Source organism: Protomyctophum parallelum (assembly GCF_964188405.1).
Source record: "Protomyctophum parallelum genome assembly, chromosome: 13".
NCBI classification, from domain to species: Eukaryota; Metazoa; Chordata; class Actinopteri; order Myctophiformes; family Myctophidae; genus Protomyctophum; species Protomyctophum parallelum.
In genome coordinates, this window is record NC_139708.1 from 34,532,434 (window position 1) to 34,550,949 (window position 18,516).

Consider the following 18,516-nt stretch of genomic DNA (forward strand, 5'->3'; position numbering starts at 1 on the left):
TTGTAGGAGTGGTTGCACCACTCAAAAAAATCTATACAATACATGCTCAATTGCCCATTTCCACCCAATTTGTATTACTGAAGTTGGACTTACAAATTAAACATCACATAATTATGCAGTTTCATAAACTCTCCCAGCCATTTGGTTTTTATCTATATTTTAGCTTAAAAGAGCCAGCTTTTTGAAGACCAGCATTCATCCCATCAATACTCATCTCATACATTAAACATTCCTCATGGAACAGGAAGGTCAAGGATTTTGTTGCACACCAAGTGGGCAACAATATATTAAATTATTTAACTGAAGATTAAATACACAAACAGGCAGAGTCAATATATGTATGGTTAATATGTACTGCAGGTTTTATTACAAACTACAGGGGAAAGGAACAGGCAAAGGGAAATCCCACCCCCAACCTACAGTCAAAACCAGTTTTTTGTTCAAAAACATAAATTGGTAAAAAACACTGAGCATTTAAAATGAGAAAAACAAGGTACACAATATCCTGCACTTTTCAAACAAACTGCCCTTCTGTGCAGACGGGAAGGGAAAACAACCGTGGACAATAAGCTCTACCACTTAAGTGGTGTCCATCTGAGGAGACAAAAAAATAAAGACAAATTAAGTTTCTGAAAAGGGACACAAAACACTTTCACTTAAGTTCTTTATACAGTCAATTTAATAAGAAATTGGACATGTGCCATTCAACACTGAACATACCCTGGCATTGTATGCATCTAGCTGGGCATCAAGCTCCTCTGCAGAAAGTGGCTGTTTGTTGGCACCACCAGCACCACGTCCGCCTCTCCCCCGGCCTCTGGCACCGCCTGCGCCGCGGCCTCCACGTCCCCTCTGCATGCCCCCGAAGCCACCAACACGCCTATTCATACCACCTCCACCTCTGTTCAGACTGGGGAGAAAAAACAACCGTCAATTACACAAGTAACCATCAAGAAAACCAGTGAGCTTAGCTTTTAATCAATAGGTTATAGTTGGTAACTTGGTGCCACATACCCCTGCATGGGAGGCCGTCGCTGGTTATCAATCTGTGAGGTGACGAGCTGTATGTTCATGGGGCGCCCTGAAACAGACAAGACAAATAATTATTCCCTTGTCAATTATGGGGCCAAAGCATGTGGACATGCATTATGAAAATTAGACATACCATCAAGTGGCACGCCGTTGTACTGTTTCATGGCCTTCAGGGCATCTGCCCTCCTTTCAAAGTGGACATCTGCAGTCCCCAAACTCCTTCCAGAGCGGTCATAATGGACAGCGGCCTTCTTCAGTGTACCGAACTCTGCAAAAAGTTCCTATGAAAGAAGACAAGTCACGTCATGATCATAACATTTCAACAAAACAATGCTCACTTTTTTAGTTAGGTATAGAGCCAAGATGTGCAAATCAGAAAGGGCTCTTTCAGTACCTGGATATCTGCATCAGAAACACCAAAGTCCAGGTTTGAGACAAGGAGCTTCCCTCCAGTTTCCACGCCAGCTCCTCCACCTCCGGCATTGTAGCCATTGTCGAACATGTCATGCTGCCACTTGTCCGGAAGCTGTTTAGGCTGCAACAGATGAAAGAGAACGCACCTGCTGACTTCAGGACCCGCCTGTCTCTGTCAATCACAGAGTCCACACGGCCAGGTGTTGGGGCAAGCAGGAGCTCCACTTCTAACAGGGCCGGTGTACATCTCCCCCTCCCCCATGAAGGTCCCCCAATGTTCTCTGCCCACCCAATGCATGCAGGTAAATCAGTACATCAGGAAATTAAATACACGGGAATTAACTAAAACAGTACAGTTCTTATTAACTAGGGCAGGCTATGAATCATGGTTTAGGTGGCAAATGTTGCCAACATCCAACACTAAGCACGACATATTCACATTACTTATGGCAGAATCCCCATGTTACTTATGGCAAAGGCCCCACAGTTTCTAGGCATATACAAAACGACTAACTGCCCACCCATCTACCAATTTGCCCACTCTTCTCTTGCCATCTGCGCCTCCCCAGACGGCCATCTCGAGGGAGATGATCCTCAGGTTGACACTGGTTGTCCTCAGCGTTGCCTCCGGCGTTGCTCGAGGTGTCCCTGGCCTGCCCAAGAGTTCATTTACAGCCATAAAAAGGCTCCGAATGGAAGAAGTGTCCGTGAGTGAGGGATGGAGCGAAATAAAGCTAGGAAAGGGTCATCTATCCGTACTATGCAATGGCAGGTTATGCGAGCGTCCATTTTGAAGCCACGCCATTTTGGTTGGGAGCTGGAGTGACCAATTCACACTTTAGTAGTGTCGGTATGTTTAAATAAAGCACTATCAGGAGGGTTAAAAGTCCACTGCTCCATCCACAATTAACAGCCACACCGGTTGAAAGCCACCCGACGGGCCGTGTCGTGTAAACCCGCCAGCCACTCCCAAACAAAGGCCGCCAGGTCGGGACAACCAGGCCCAAACGCTACGCTCCAATAAAGGAGGTAGGTCTTCGGTTTTGTAGATGCATTTCTCGGTGAGGTGCTTCTCCTTCTGCCATCGCTTCACTTGGTAGGGGTGAAAGCACCGCTTTCTGACCGCTGAGGACTACCACAAGAGCTGAGGATTCAAAATGGCGCCGCCAACGGCCTTGTGTAGATTAGCAGACGATCCAACGTTAGCATGTTAGCCAACATGGCCGACAAGCTAGCTCGCTTCCAAAAGCCTCTTCTCCAAAAAAGGATGAAAACACAAACGGGTTTGGGGGAGAGGACATACTAGTATGCATACAACTTCCATTTAATGCTTTAAACGCAATTCTAGAGAGCTTTCCTCTTTATATGGGAGGACAAACACTCGGTTGACTAGCATGCTAGCCAGTTGTAGCTATTGAAGATTAGCAGGATGTCGCCCAGGCATTTCTCAGGTTGCCACGGGCTCTCTCCCGTTTTCTGGAATTTCTGCCCATTCCTCTAACTTTTCTCATACCCTGCTGTACGGTGTAGGTCTGCCTCGACCTCGGTTGAGGTTGCCTCGGCTCCTCATGGGGCCGGATCCGCCGCCCCGGCCGACAAATCCTCCCCCGGTGGCTCCTCCAAGACGGCCGACACCGCCGCCAGCTCCGCGGCCGCCGCCACGGCCACCACCGCGGCCTCTGCCTCCGCGGCCTCCTCCTCTCTGCGACCTGTTCTGTTTGATAATGTCGTCTAAGGACATATCCATTTTATCGGCCATTATGCCCGAGCCTAATAACGCTAAACTTAGAATGAAAAAGTAAATTTCAAAGTACAACCTAGACTCTAACTTGGTCCCTACCTACACGAAACCCTGTCTCTCACTGAACGATCTGCCTGGGATAACCACAATGGAGAGATTGAGAATAGATGGCTGACGCGCGCCAGCTGGGTTATATAGAGGGAGGTGCGTAGCTGTGACGCCATCCCGCAATGTCGTGCGGCTCCGCCTCCGTGTCGTATCGTCCCAGTCAGATGATCACATCATCCCAACGTCACCGATCATCAATATATACTTTATTAGATTTTATATGAGAATGATTTACTATCATCCCTGATGATGTCATATTGATGTCACGAGACCTGGGCCAAATATATCAGCAATATATGGGTGCTTTCCCCATGTAGGCCTATGGGTAGTTCTGATCCATAGCTCTAATGTTTTGCACATTAGGGCTATGGGATTTTGAGTGACAAAACGCAAGACTCCATAGTTAACTGCAATAACTGCGTTGACCCCAATTTGATATATTTTTCAAGGTCACAGCTTAGAATTACCTTTTTCCCCTTCTATTTTTTGAGTAAGGTTTACAATCAGGAATACATTCAGGTTGGAGTTAGGCATTTAGAAGTTAAGTTTGGAGTGTGCCTGTCATAGTAGCCTATTTCATACTTGGTTGGAATTGTCATGCACTGAAAATAGTCGATCTACAGTACATGCTCACAGCGTAGATCTCTAGCTTTAGGGTTAGTTATATAAACTAGAGCAGTGCCTGTTGGACACTGGCCTACTTGGAAGTTGAACGATGCAAGTTGGAAATGCTTTCCCCACCCAGTTATGTCTGTGTGCGCGCCCCTTTTATGCCCATATATGGAGTTCTTTGTCAGGTATTCCCAAATATGGAGTCTATGCAGTTATTTGTCAGACATGCCCAAATATGGAGTCTATGCAGATGTCACATAACATAATTGTGATTATGCACTCCCTGTGGTGGTGTGGAACACGTGTGTCGAATTTGAAGTTTGTGGGGCGAACGGTTCTCAAGTTACATGGATTACAGACGTACACAAAGATGGTCAAAAATGTAAAAATGGCATTCGTAAAATCGCCGTCCTAAAGTGTTGATGTCCTTACAACTTACAAGACAGTATAGTAATGTGAGGGGGAGAGAATAAAACAAACTAATTTGTTGAACATGTGTTTTTCCATTATCCCTGGACACTTTAAACCACCACAGCAACGCATCCATCCAGGTGTTGCATGTTTTTAATTGTGCGGGAACACATTTTAAATGACTCATTCTTTACAACTACAAATAAGATGTCAACGTTGAGTGTGTATTTCACAGTGACAGTGTACAGTGTGTAACATCTAACACAAATCAAAACCCCAAGTACAAATGCAACAGTACATATACTGTATGGCCTCTAAAATCTCCTTCATGTATTGTATGCTAACCACTGAAGCGCTATATAAATCAGTCATCAAATAGCAGAAATAGCCAATCTACAAGCTCTTGTAGATCGTTAATCTTTTGCTATTTTAGACAAATGTGGAGGACGCCAGGGTTAAATGTGGTTAAACAACACCTCTGTAGCATTAGCATTTCAGGAGACAGTCAGCCTTCACCAAATAAATTATATGGTAAACCATACAAACAAGAGAACCCAGTTTACTTGAATGTAATGAATATTTATGTGCAACACATTTTGGCAACTTCTTGTGAAGGAATGCTATCCAGACAATTCCTTACATCCACACACAAACAACTCCAAATTTATACATCATTAACATTACTTCTATCTGCATTGTCACACAGAGTCTTCTATATATTCAAGACAACTGATTTGAGGTTTTCATCGTTTGTTGATCTTAAATCAGGTAAAATAGTAGGCCTATGTCTTTCTTCTTTCAATGGATCCATTCATGCCGGATGTACTTTCTTGGCATAATTAGTATCGGAACATCAGCAAAATTATTACAGTTTTAAATAAATTACTTTAAGTTATTAATCATGGTTTCCAAAACAGTAATGAAAAACATTATTCACAAAAACATCATTCGCAATAGAGTTAAATCATGTTTGTATTAGTACCATCCTCCATCAATAACAAATCCCATGTAGATCACACTGGATTGTCTTTAAAGTCTTTAGAATTCTTAACTCACATGCTGTTACCCAGCCACACATCTGTGCAGTGATATGTAACATTTGGCAGTTTGAAGTTGAATCAAGCTAGTGTCTAAGTGCAGAGAAGGCATCCATAACATCTCACATAGCCAGTTGATCCGAGATCACGTCTGGTAAAAAATATAAATTCATTGTAGGGGCTAAAACTGGGTGGCTGCAATTCAGAGATTTAAAACCATGCAAGACTTTATCTTTCGTATTGGGACAGTATCGGGATCGGTTTTTAAAGCAGTAGGCTTAGTTTAGAGATTTCTATGGTGTTCTAGCCCCTAGATTGAATTTATATTTCCCCAGACATATCGGTAGGCAGAGATTGTAAATTGTGTGTCTATGTGAGACTATCCAAAACAGACCATCATTAAACACCTTCTGCCCTGACAACAGGCAGCCCGTCAATAAAGCCTAATTTGTAGTCTGTCGCCCGAAGATGTTGCTTGGCAGTGTCATAGTATGGATTAGGCTTCAGACATGAGTGGCCAAACTAGCAGCAGTCAAAACAGCAGTCTTTCAGTGCATCATGAAGTCTCATTATCAGGCAGAGTGGGTTTTTTGGGTGGTTTTCCTTTGCTTGACTTGCTGGCCTTTCTGCCCTTGCTGGAGTTCAGGTCACTCTTGGTCTTCTGCAGACGAGAGAAGATCTCCTTGAAGAGAGCCTTGTACTCCGGCGTGTTCTGGCCGAGCCGCTTGTCCACTTGCTCCACCTGCCGACTGATCCCCTCCAGCGCCTCCGGGGTGGAGGGCGTCTGAGGGGGCGTGGGCGGGCCGGAGGAGGCGCAGGCGGCCCCCGATGTGGAGGGTCCGCAGGCAGAGACCATGCTGTACTCCTTAATGGACGGGTCCCTGGAAACGGGCCGCGACGTCTGCACCCCGGTGTGGCACATGCTCTCCTCGTGGCGCCGGCACTTCCCCAGCAGCTCCTCATACTTCTCCAGCAGGGCGTGGTACTGCTCGTCCACCTCCCTGAGGATGGACATGCCACGCTTGCGCACGCCGTTGGCGTGGAGCGCATAGCTGCCCTGCCGCCTGCCCGAAGCGTCACGGGCCGAGATGGCGTTCAGGGCCGTGTCGCTGCAGCTCTTCCTCACCGGGACCCCCTGCTGGCCCGACGCGCCGTCCCCTGTTGCACCCGCCTTGCCGTCCTCCGGCCCAGTGCCCTCATCCGGTGTGTCCGTCTCTGGGGCGTTGGTGAGCAGCGTCTGCTCCAGACCATCCTCCGCGTAGGGCTGTCAACATCAGCACATAATTTTAAAAGATTTTCAAAAATAGCCAATCTACAAGTTTTTCATTTATAATCTCAGATATGAAACTAAGTGTAACAGTCAGTGAACTTCTGGTGAATTTACTTACAGGCGGAGTAATAATATTAATAATTTGTTCGTTTTGTTGGCGTGCAATGCGCTGTGAGCTTGTAGATCAGCCATTTTAGATCAGAGTCTCACGGATATGTAAAAATCAGGTGATCAGGTAATCATCATGTAATAATAATGATGCCATGCCTACCTCCACGTCACCCCGACAGATGTAATAATAATAATAATGATGCCATGCCTACCTCCACGCCGCCCTGACAGTTTATGTAATACTAATAATAATGATGCTATGCCTACCTCCACGCCGCCCATCAGACAGATTATGTAATAATTATAATGATGCCATGCCTACCTCCACGCCGCCCATCACAGATTATGTAATAATTATAATGATGCCATGCCTACCTCCACGCCGCCCATCGGACAGATTATGTAATAATTATAATGATGACATGCCTACCTCCACGCCACCCATCAGACAGATTATGTAATAATTATAATGATGACATGCCTACCTCCACGCCACCCATCGGACAGATTATGTAATAATTATAATGATGCCATGCCTACCTCCACGCCGCCCATCACAGATTATGTAATAATTATAATGATGACATGCCTACCTCCACGCCACCCATCGGACAGATTATGTAATAATTATAATGATGACATGCCTACCTCCACGCCACCCATCAGACAGATTATGTAATGATTATAATGATGCCATGCCTACCTCCACGCCGCCCATTGGACAGATTATGTAATAATTATAATGATGCCATGCTTACCTCCACGCCACCCATCAGACAGACGCGGGAGCGTCTGAGCTGCTGCATCTCCTGCAGCTCCGCCTCCAGCTCCTGTACGCGCAGCTGGCAGCCCTCGGCCCCCAGGAGGCGCTGCTCCAGCCGCTCGAACTCGTGCAGGACGGCGGTGCACTCGCGCTCGGCGCCCTCCCGCCGGCTCCGCTCGGTTGCCATGGCGGCGCGCAGGGACGCCACAATGTCCCGCAGCCGCTCGTTCTCCTCGTCCGCCGGACGCCGCTCCGCCAGGTCCACGCTGCCCGGGTTGGCCAATAGGAAGCCGTCCTCATACCTGCCATGGAGAAAGGAACGCATTTAACACCCAGATCGCCCAGGACGAAGTTCACCGTCCTTTCAATTAGTAACGCCCAGCACCCAGGATGAAGATTGATCAAAAAGACGGAGGTTATTGATATCAAAACAGATTGCATCGCTCCACAGCCTGGGAGCACCTGTTGCACAACACTCAATGTTGCGCAACAATGGGACGTCATCAAAAATGTTCCACTCCCCCGTTTAGCCAAAGAGACCGAAAATCTTAAAACGTTAATAACTCTTTATCTAAATCATAACGTCTAATTCTAAGCAAAGATCATGTGTTAGACGTCCCACCGCGGTCCCGTCGCTAGTCGTGGTAGATTTAATCATACCTCCCGTTGTTGTCGATCGCCACTAGAGTGTTTTGGCTACATCTAGCTGCTACATCCACATCCGGGCTAACATCCGGTCCGTCAGTAAAAGTGCTCCACTGGCACTGCTATAAATCGCTGGGCGCTATGATTTAATGGATTAAATAACCCTGGGTGTTCGGGGTGTTAACAAGGAATGTGTCCACCCGAACACCCAGGGTTATTTAATATGTCACTAAATCTGTTCAGCGATTCCAGCTGGTAGACTGTGTTCACACTGGGAGGAAAATTTAAGAAGACCCATTTGTCTTGCTTTTCGATATGCACACATGTATAATTTCATTGAGGTATCTAAAACTCACAGAGTACATTTCTGACTGAGCAGTGAAGCATGAGGTGTTATCGTCATTGACAGCCTACTATCAACCAATTCTCCCAATTTTCAGACAATGTGTGAAATGCCTTTTAATTTATATGACAGAGTTCAAAAAATATTGTTTGTTCATAAGCCGGTCCGGCTGGCCCTCCATTCCATCAAACTTTTGGTTCCAGTTGAGTCCAGTTTGCCTCTGTCGTGGTTCCAGTTTGCCTTGTCGTGCATCAACGACACATGCTGCCTGACCCAGGTAGCTTACACTGGGGCCCGCCATCACAACGTTACGTCACGCCACTGTGATTAACACACGCAATTTTTTTTCTTTTCTAAACCAGATCACACGGGCCAGTTTGGAACAAATACCAGGTTTTCCTCCGTGGTGGAAAGCCTGGTGACGCGAGATTAGATTACCGGTAGAGTGCATTCATTGGGTATGAACCTGGGTGCTGTGCACAGCTCTTTGAGGCAGGGGAAGGAGTGCACGGTCTTGCGTCGTTCCTTCTTCTCCCGGCGGACCCTAAGCTCCTCCAGGGAACGCAGCTCCTCCACTCGAGATGTCAGACTGTCCACCTGACCCTGCAGGGCGTCCATAGTGCCGGTCAACCTATGCACACAAAACGCACACACACTCTAACATAACTATACTTGTGAGGACCCTCACTGCCACATACAGCAGTGTTTCTCAAAATGATTACATTTCAAAGACCCCCGTAACTCAGACTGTACAAATGGAACCAAATGTACCTGTAAGGGTCCCTTTGGTTTAATTTGTACACTGTTACAAACCTCTAAATGTCCATTTGGGACCTTTAGGACCCGTGAGGGCCCCTGGACCTCACAACCATGATATACAGATCTAACCCTAATGCTTACCCTAGTGTAAAAGGTGACTTTATTTACTTGAATGTTTTGTGTCTCGAGAACTCACTCTTAAAAGCACAAGGGCTTATCTTTTTTAATGTGAGCTGTTCATCACACACATTAAGTACAAGGGTGTGAATACGCACGAGTGCAAATGTAACAATACTGTTGATAAATGACCAACATAACATTCTCCTAAAGCCAGTTTTCTGCACAGAAGGGCTGGAAGGAGCATTAAGAACAGAGGAAACCATTCACATAGTAATCTTATTATCCATTTCTAAGACTAATAATCTGAACCTAAAATCCCTAATTATTGTGATTAGGAAATAACTATGAAGAAAATAACACCTGATACACAGCTTATTTATTTGTCTTTGAGAAAACCAGAGGGCACTTGGTGTGAGAGACTGTGGTCAAAATAAAAGAGACAGTCTGAACTGAGAAGATGACAGTGCAGACACGTTTGTGCATGATTTATCCGTGTCGGAAATAAGCAACAACAGAAACAATCGCAACCATGTTGAGTGCATAACTTCCGGGTTTGATGATGATGTCACGTGCATACCCTCTATAGAGTATGCACATGCATGATTTTCCCATCAGGACACGACCCCCTTATCTAGACTCAAAACTTTGAGCAGCATGGAGTGTTGGGGTTTGGAAGCGGTCGTTGGAAATCACTCAACCGTCCTGTGTACCACCAAGGGGCCAGTGAGGCTTTCCAACGTTGAAGCACTGGGCCCTAGCTGTAAGAGGAGGGACTGCAGGCGGACCCGTGGAAGTATGACGAGGAAACCCTGTGCAGCTGGACTTCCGCATTGGACCACCAAAATTTGGTGGTCCAATGCGGAAGTAGACGTTTTGAGACGGTCCTTCAAAACGCCACTGAGCAACTTCCACTGACATGAATAGCGGAGGGGGCGGAGCTTCGCGCCAGATCAGTCTCTCTGTTTCTAAATGTCACATAATGCAGGAGGCAGCAAAATGTCGTGTTATTGAAAACAAGCACTTCCAAACTCTGACAAACGTGTCTATGGTGGATTTTTATGAAACAAAAAAAACAAAACAAAAATGTGTTGTAACCTGCCGTTCTAATTATTTGTTCTGCCCAAAGAATTGTGTTTGTTGTCATGATTTGTCACGACAAGAGTTGGCTTTGTACGAGGCTTAAAAGGTCTTTAAATAAATACATTTCCTGGGCCCCCGAGAGAAAATAAATCATTTTTTTATTTAAATATGCTTACGCCGCGGACAAAGCCAACTCTTGTCGTGACAAATCATGACAACAAACAAAACATTTCGGGCCAAACAATTTGTAATTATTTGTTTGGTCCAAAATATTGTGTGTGTTGTCATGATTTGTCACGACAAGAGTTGTCTTCGTACGACGCTTAAAAGGTCTTTAAATAAATACGTTTTGAAAAAATGCATTGGGATTCAATTCCTGGGCCTGGCATCGTCATGAAAGGGGGCGGGACTGCGACGCTCTATTGACTGGCCTGTTTTGTAAATGCCATAGTCTAAATACGGTCGGGTCTCTCCTGTTTCTGTGGGGTTTACATGCCCTCCGTTTCACCCATTCCATCTGCATATGTCCTGTGTTTGCTTGCAAAGCCGTTATCTATGTATGAAATTCAGCTTACAAATAAAGAACTGCTGTGTGTGGGTGCCTGGGTGGTGGTGTTGGCTACAGTCTCTCCACCCCATGTTTTAATGAATGATTGGATTGATTGGTATGCATAGTTAATCAGTCTATTAGCCAGCCATTTAACAAACAAAAAATAAAGAAAAAGCTTCAAAGTGCAATCTATTCTTTTAATAAGCTCTGAATATTCAACTATGTGATTGGAATCAAGTGGATAGTCACAGTGCATTGCTAGGGAAGGTATTCAGTCCTACAAATATTTGTATTAAAATGTGCCTGGAAAACAGAGCCATGGCCCAGGACCGGAAATGTTTTTTAAATTTTAATTTCGTTATTTCAAGTGTTGACCTATCTATCTTCTGCTGCGAGGCCTTGCTCTCCAGCACCAGCTTCTCGTTGGTGATCTCCAGCTCTCTGGCCGTGACGTCCAGCTGTTCATACACCTTAGCATGCTGCTCGTTCATCTCCCTCAGCATCTCCAGCTGCTTGGACAGGTACTGCAGGGGAGAGAGAGCGAGAAATTGAGATACATTGACTCCCAATTACTTTTTCACGCCCTTCGAACATAGGATAGAAGAGTCAGTTATCACTAAACAATAATTATTGTTGTTATGGTAACTACTGTTAGTTTACATTTCATATGATACCATAGCACTCCAAATACCGTTTTTTAATTGAGATAATGACCATCGCATTGCCGCCTTATTGCAGTTATTGTCTCTGCCCTTCATGATATTCACATACTACAGTAGCATCCTTTAAAAGTAGCAGTAGCAGCAGTCTTTTTCCATTCAGCCACATTCATACACCGATTGCGGCGGAAGCCATGCAAGGTACCAACCAGCACATCGGGAGCAATTTGGGGTTAGACAGGAGGAGCTGGGATTCGAACCGCCGACCCATGGATCATTGGACGACCTGCTCTACCTCTTGAGCCACAGTCGCCTCTAATGGGGAGGCTGTGTCACACAGGACAGGAGTCGTCTGCTCTGACCCACTGCCGTGCCGTTACAGGCTTCATTCCTTCATACTGCACCTCCATTCAACGAGAAAGGAGATAAGAGTGCATCTTTTCCATAAAATAATCGATTAATTAGCTATCCCTATTTTAGTCATGCAAATCTTTCAAAATATAAAAAAGTGAAAATCTAAGCCTGTGGATAAGCTATTTTCACTATTTTTGGGTGACACGTGTTAATCGATGCGTTGATATATACAATGTTTAAAACATGTGTTCAAAAGTGCGCTTCTTGATTATTCAAATGTATTTTCCTTGACTTTCACAATATCACACACATGATGCACTGCACACTGGGCCAAGCGTACCTCAATCTCCTGCACTTGCTCCTCATTGTTGATGTACATCTGCTGCAGAGAGTCCTCCAGTTCCTTGTTGCGCTCCAGCAGAGTCTTGCCCAGTTCTGCTGCCAGGTGCAGGTCTAAGAGACACAAACATCAAGAGATACAGTAGTGATTAGTGAGAAGAATGAGAACTAGGGTTAGGATCCCGAATCGGAGGAACCGGGTACAACATTGATGAACCGGATGAATCGGTTCTGTCACATTGTTAACAGTTTCTGGAACGTTTACTTACGTTTTTCCCCCCCTACACCATCAGAGCTGGTATGTGGACCTTTCCATTTCAAAGACCACCATAACTCTCGAGACTTGAGTGTACAAATACGGGTCCATTTGCGCACACTCATAGAGTTGTAAGGGTCTATTTGGAATCGCTAATGGAACTGTTCCTTGGAACTGTTAAGTAATTGGAATAGTTAAAATCCTAAATAATCCAAACCCTAGTGGACATTATGATTATACTTTATGTGACATCATATTGTCATCACCCTTAGCCTTTAGCAAAAGAAGGGAAAAAGAAAAAAACATCCAAGGTTTTCATGATTGACGAGGCCATGCTCATTTGCAGATTACTAACAAGCAACCGCACGCGATTCAGGTCAAATTAATTGAAAACGCATCACAAGGGAAGAGAAGAGCCTTCTTTCTATTCTGCCTATAGGGGCTTTTTCTGTTTTAAATCCTGCCCTCTCTGATTAAGACAAGCCACCGTGACCCCATACAAGATGAGCTCAATAAAACCTAGATGAAAGAGGAAGGCCTTGGGAGGAAAGACCTACTTAGCAACTGGGCTTGTTTACTTGGAATACTAAAAGGCACAGGAGACGCATATATGTAAGACTACTCTGAGCATCCGGAGACTAACGTGATCTAGATGTCAGGGGATGAGTTTACCTCCTCCGTCTCTTTACCACGCTGTGTACCTGGAGGTGGGGGTGTGGTGTTTTTCTTTGTTACAGTTATGGGTATACTATAAGGACTGTCTGCTCTGTGACAATGAAATAAACCTGCTTCTGCTTAAAGTAACAATCTTATTAATTAACCCATTAACACATTCAGGATAACCCCCTTTTGGGGTTCTTGTTGTGTGCGTGCATATATATATATATATATATATATATATATATCTCAACACATTTTTGTAATTTTCAAATAAATATTTGAGGTTTCTCTGAAAACTTCCTAAATGGGTTAAAATCGGGAAAGCATCGCTGCAGTTTACATTTTTGCTTTGGCTATTCACTAGTATTCAGAAATAGTAGATATACAAGCTCACAAGCTTTACATATGACATCATATGAACATTAAAAAATATATATTTTGTGAGAACTTCTGATTTAGAAGGCATTTGTAGAATCGGCGTCAGGTCTTAATGGTCCTGCTGAACCAATGTCCAAATAACAGGCTGAGGAAAGTGGGGAACATGAGTTGGGCATGGACGTCAACAACACAACACTGAATGGTCCCATTCAGTGTTTGAGAGAGTCAATACAGGGCAACACACCGGAAGCCATATACAGCAGGAGCCAGAGCTCCTAATAAGACCCCCCCCGCCACAAACACACACACACACACACACACACACAACACACAGTAAAATCCCAGGGGATTTTCCTGTTCTTTACCGCAGTGGTTCTCAAAGTGGGATCCAGGGACCCCCAAGGGGTGATGCACGTGACATCATCAGACCCAGAAGTTATGCGGGAAGTCGGGAACGCCTACTGAGTGGCAAAACCCCCTCTACTTTCTGGCCTTGACAGTCCATACACCCAAACAATCCTATCTGATTGCATTAAACGGCGTTACACAACGTTAAACTCACTTTATGCATGCGCATACAATGTTTGTGAACCACTGCTCGCCTCAGTATGTACACCCTCAGTTGGGTGTACATACATTATTCACCTCTCACAGAGAGAAGGCCTAGTTGGACCGAGGATTCTGCTGGCTCCAACATTACAGCAGGGGAGGGGTACCGGGGAAGACAAAGTGAGAGGCATTGACCTCCATTACAGAGTAGTAATTCAGCATTTTATCACCACAACACACACACACACACACACTTTCCTCACAGGGGTAAATCATCAGGGAGCCCATATGATTTACTGTCAGCCCCTTCTGGAGGAGGCTGGCTGTGTGTGTCTCAGCAATGTGCTTACAGTAGATGTGTGACGTGCACGTGTGTGTGTGTGTGTGTGTGTGTGTGTGTGTGTGTGTGTGTGTGTGTGTGAGTGAGAGAGAGAAATCACCCAGCACCTTTCTTAAACTATTAATCTGAATTATACAAATAGGTAATTTTAATATTGTCTAGTCTCATGTTATGGTCCACATCTAGATTCAAAGCATGTGAAACCGTGACAGAGTGTGATACTGGCTCTGTGCAATCTCTAAAATGCACAAAATATCAGCGTGCTACTGTCTGTAACAACACATCTCCAGGCAGAGACGTGTCACGTGTCTAAGGACTCGTTAGACTAATGTATATGTGCAAGTGCAAGTGTCTCTCTGTGGGATAGACCTCAAACATCCCCCCAGCTCCCAGCGTGCCAAAGCAGCTTTGAGCCTCATCATCCCATTGTGCATGAGCGGTGAGAGAGAAAGAGGCAGGCAGGTAGACTCTGGGCGGGGGCTTGGTAGTTCATCTGGGCTGTATTCAATATTGGGCCTCGAAGCATTGAGCACTCAGCTGATCTGATTAGGGAGCTAGAAACAAGAGTGCCTCAGTGTGGGGAGCAGATATTTCAGGCTTCGGGGGTTATTTGGGCAAGTTTTCTGCAATCCTGATCTAAACAGTCACTGCTCCAAACTAATGGACCTCATAGTGACTTTGCTTTTGGAACTTGTTATGCTAGTCTATGGTACACAGGTGAGCCTTGCCCTTATTAGTATCGGAACATTATGTAGCATCTCTGGGCAGATGGTATAGTGTGATGATGTCATGTCCAATGCTGTAGTTATCTCAGCTCCATTCCCTCCCACAGAATGTGAGATTCACACATCAAAGGGAATACTAGATGTTCAGGCCAACGAGCAGCCTCCACACCTACATTTTAGGCCTCTCTGGGGCCTGGAAATGCAGTTTCAAGTGGTCTCCATATGGGCCTGTTACGTTCGTGACAACATGTGACAGAATATACTCATATGTGACTCAAGGTTCACACACGTGATGTGTCTGGATTAGGACAGAAATGTCACGTTTGTGACATTTGAGCAACCTTTAACATTGCGTTTGTGATCTCCCACCACCCCTGTGCTACCTCCCACTGAGGGATTCACACATCAAAGGGAATATAGAGATAAGTCACATATCTCCATAGCCATAGAGGGCAGTCACATCTCCATAGTCACGCTCTTTGAGTTGAGCATCAACGTGTACTGGGGATAGATAGCAAATTAATATGGCATTAGAGTTTATTTTTCAAATCGAGTAGAAGGAAAAAATAAAATCACACCCGTGCGAAGTGAGAGGCACCCTAGTCTTATCATCGTACATCATCCTGAGATTCCTGACGTAACATGTCGATTTGTTCGTCCACAATTTCTGCATATGACGTACATTATCCATTCATTGTTAATGGGAATTTAATGTTTGTGTAAGACAGAAATCTACACCGATAGCTGAATATAGGAGGGGCTAGCACCTGTCAAAAACACATTCTGATTATCTGCCCTCCCTGAAGACAACAGGTGATGATCTGCAAGGACTTGGATTTCCAGTGTATTGCTTGTCATATCCTTAAAGAGCTGCTGTGTGGTGTGGTCTTCTGGGGGAAAACAAGTTACATAATAACTACATGTGAGCTCCACACATGAGGCAAATGCATTTAGATGCGCACGTGTGGGTTAGTCATGTACAAATGGAAATTGTCCTTCTGGCACAGAGGGGGTGAACATTGCACTGGCTCTGCATTAACATAGACAGGCAGTGGCCATTATGCACAGTGCATGCACGCACGCACACACACGCACCTTATCACCAAGTGGTCCAGAGTAGACCAGTGTGCTGTTATCAGCTGGCATTGTTAAAACGGGAAATGACAGACTGTCCTTGGGCAGTTGGGAGAGGAGGAAAGGCTATGTAAATGAGGGAATGAAGTTGTTGGATACATGGAATAAAAAGGTGAGGGATGATAATTAATACACATTTTATTCAACCATTCATGTAACTCACAGCCTCTCTCTTCTCTCAGATGGACCATACTCCATTAAACCATTGTTTCCCAAAACATTTTAATTTCAAAGACCCCCATAACTCAAGAGTTACAGGAACCCCCTCAAGGAACCCTGATGGGCCCTGGGCCCCACTTTGAGAACCACAGTGGAAACACACACACACAGGCACACCAAGCCTTTAGTGAAAGGCAGATCCATATCAGGGCCTTGACAAATCTAATCATTGTGATGTGTGGTAAGAGATGTTTTTTTTCAAGTAATCTCATTAACCTCTAGCTGTTCTGTGTAAAATATAAAGCTCATGGTCGTCAGAGACTAGCAGGCTATTTCAGTGGCATGGCATCATGGTCCAGTTTTGGCAGATACTGTACACAGCAGGGAGGGAGGGTATAAATTACAGTGTATTACGCCCTTTCACAACATTCTGCACAATGACATCTTTCTTTGTTCCAAGATTTTCCACATCTTTGAGAATTCCAATGTTTTTTTTTTCTTTTTCTGTTGCCACTGGCATCTTGACTCGCAAACAAGCCACCCATGTCATGTCAGTCCAGTCCACATTAGTGAGGGCACATATCTTTCCATGTCACTCAACGTCTCCAACTTAACATTATTATTAGAGCCCAGAGGGAATTAGAAATACATTCTAGAAAGACAATGGAGAGGGTGATGTGACCCTCCATCAACCACACCATTTGGAGGACAGAAATCTGTCAGACAGAGGGGCTATTCTAGGAGGCATCACTGACAAGATCTGAATAATTGGCCAAGGGAGCAGTGATCGAGGGCTGTGTGTGCGTGCGCGTGTGTCTGTGTGAGAGAGACTCCCTTTAGAAGAGGCACGATAATTGATTTATTTAAAACCCATGATTGATACAAATGTCACCGTATAAATGGAGCAGGGCTAAATTGAAACCATGGAAAGACGACTACCTCCGAGGCTACGAGTAATTTGGCTGTAGTCGTTTTACTTCACTGATGAAGTGATGATCAAAATCAAATGCATAAAAACTACAATAAAAAAGGCTACTGCAGTGCTATGTCGCTAACATTGTACTGAAAATACAACACTTCCACGCTGTTACGTTAGTAATATACATATCAACTGTCAGTCCAGTGAAACAACGTATAGCCATGTGTAATTGTGTATTATTGTGTTCTGTCCACTCACCCTGTTCCAGGTCCCTCTGATCGTACCAAGGCTCCTCATCCTCCGTGACAAACTCCTCCATCCTGCCTGCACGGAGCATCGATGCTCGGCGGAGCGATGGAGACGTAGCGTTCACCGGCGTCTTCCTCTTGCCATGCAAAGTGCTCTGATGATGATGACGGCTGGGTCCGGAAGCCAGCGAACAAAAAAGCCCGTACGACGCAGCCTCTCTGAGTCTGAGGGCCGGCCGGGGGGTTAACCCTTTATTAGTGGAAATCCTACTATTCAGGACACCTGCTCACCAGCTGAGCATCTGCTGTGATCCGAGAAAAACCAAACCTTTGGTCGATAATCGAGTCGATTCAAATTGGATACAAAAAAATATACCGTGTACGACTCGTTTTGAATGACTTCGGGCGAATGACAACAAATACTATATGTTGTTCTATTTTATCATTCTTAAATTCTTCGAAGAGGTAGCCTACACACTACAGACGTTGCCAATCAACCAGACTCAGAGCTCAATGAATGAGGATAAAATGTGTGCCAGCAGCCCAGCACTGACGATGATGTCACTCTGTCAGCCTGCCTTATGCTTGGTCGTACGACGGTGTCCCGTCTTGCCGAAACACAAGCTCACAGCGCGTCGTGATGAGACGCGTTGCGAGCTTGTAGATCTACAATTTTCTTCCCAGCTGTTTCAATGGCCACGCCTCTTGCAAGAGCGTGCTTTGCACCGATGTCGCTTCTCCCCTGGGGCCAGGGCCGGGGGTCCAGACGTCCAGTCACTATGAGCACACCCATTGAGGGC

At 45.1% G+C, this 18,516-nt stretch overlaps 2 protein-coding genes across 3 annotated transcripts; both read right to left on the minus strand.

Annotated features, from left to right (window-relative positions):
- Positions 1-339: 339 nt before the first annotated feature.
- alyref (Aly/REF export factor) lies at positions 340-3,336 on the minus strand. Of its 2 annotated transcripts, none has more exons than XM_083779707.1 (6): positions 2,960-3,336; positions 1,427-1,567; positions 1,166-1,313; positions 1,015-1,081; positions 721-910; positions 340-594 (listed from the first exon to the last, which is right to left on the minus strand). In XM_083779707.1, exons 1-6 carry the CDS (start codon positions 3,203-3,205, stop codon positions 580-582), a joined length of 807 nt encoding a protein of 268 aa, XP_083635833.1. In that variant the 5' UTR covers positions 3,206-3,336; the 3' UTR covers positions 340-579. The 2 variants fall into 2 exon arrangements, with proteins under 2 accessions (XP_083635833.1, XP_083635834.1); XM_083779708.1 differs by lacking the exon at positions 2,960-3,336 and adding an exon at positions 1,976-2,953.
- A 1,130-nt stretch (positions 3,337-4,466) lies between these two features.
- cdr2l (cerebellar degeneration-related protein 2-like) lies at positions 4,467-18,120 on the minus strand. Its single transcript, XM_083779705.1, has 6 exons — positions 17,727-18,120; positions 12,350-12,462; positions 11,372-11,520; positions 8,954-9,118; positions 7,495-7,801; positions 4,467-6,619 (listed from the first exon to the last, which is right to left on the minus strand). The coding sequence occupies exons 1-6, from the start codon at positions 17,803-17,805 to the stop codon at positions 5,912-5,914; spliced, it is 1,521 nt and encodes a 506-aa protein (XP_083635831.1). The 5' UTR covers positions 17,806-18,120; the 3' UTR covers positions 4,467-5,911.
- Positions 18,121-18,516: the final 396 nt, after the last annotated feature.

Bases quoted from the DNA above. Each gene is read 5' to 3' on its own strand.
- alyref (XM_083779707.1), bottom strand. From the start codon at position 3,205: ATGGCCGATAAAATGGATATGTCCTTAGACGACATTATCAAACAGAAC. The intron at 1,314-1,426 runs GTACTGAAAGAG...CTTCTTTCATAG, and splicing joins TTTCTGATGCAGATATCCAG to GAACTTTTTGCAGAGTTCGG. The intron at 1,082-1,165 runs GTATGTCTAATT...TGTCTGTTTCAG, and splicing joins CAACGGCGTGCCACTTGATG to GGCGCCCCATGAACATACAG.
- cdr2l (XM_083779705.1), bottom strand. From the start codon at position 17,805: ATGCTCCGTGCAGGCAGGATGGAGGAGTTTGTCACGGAGGATGAGGAG. The intron at 12,463-17,726 runs GTGAGTGGACAG...TGTGTCTCTTAG, and splicing joins TCAGAGGGACCTGGAACAGG to ACCTGCACCTGGCAGCAGAA. The intron at 9,119-11,371 runs GTCAACACTTGA...TTGTGTGCATAG, and splicing joins TCGCAGCAGAAGATAGATAG to GTTGACCGGCACTATGGACG.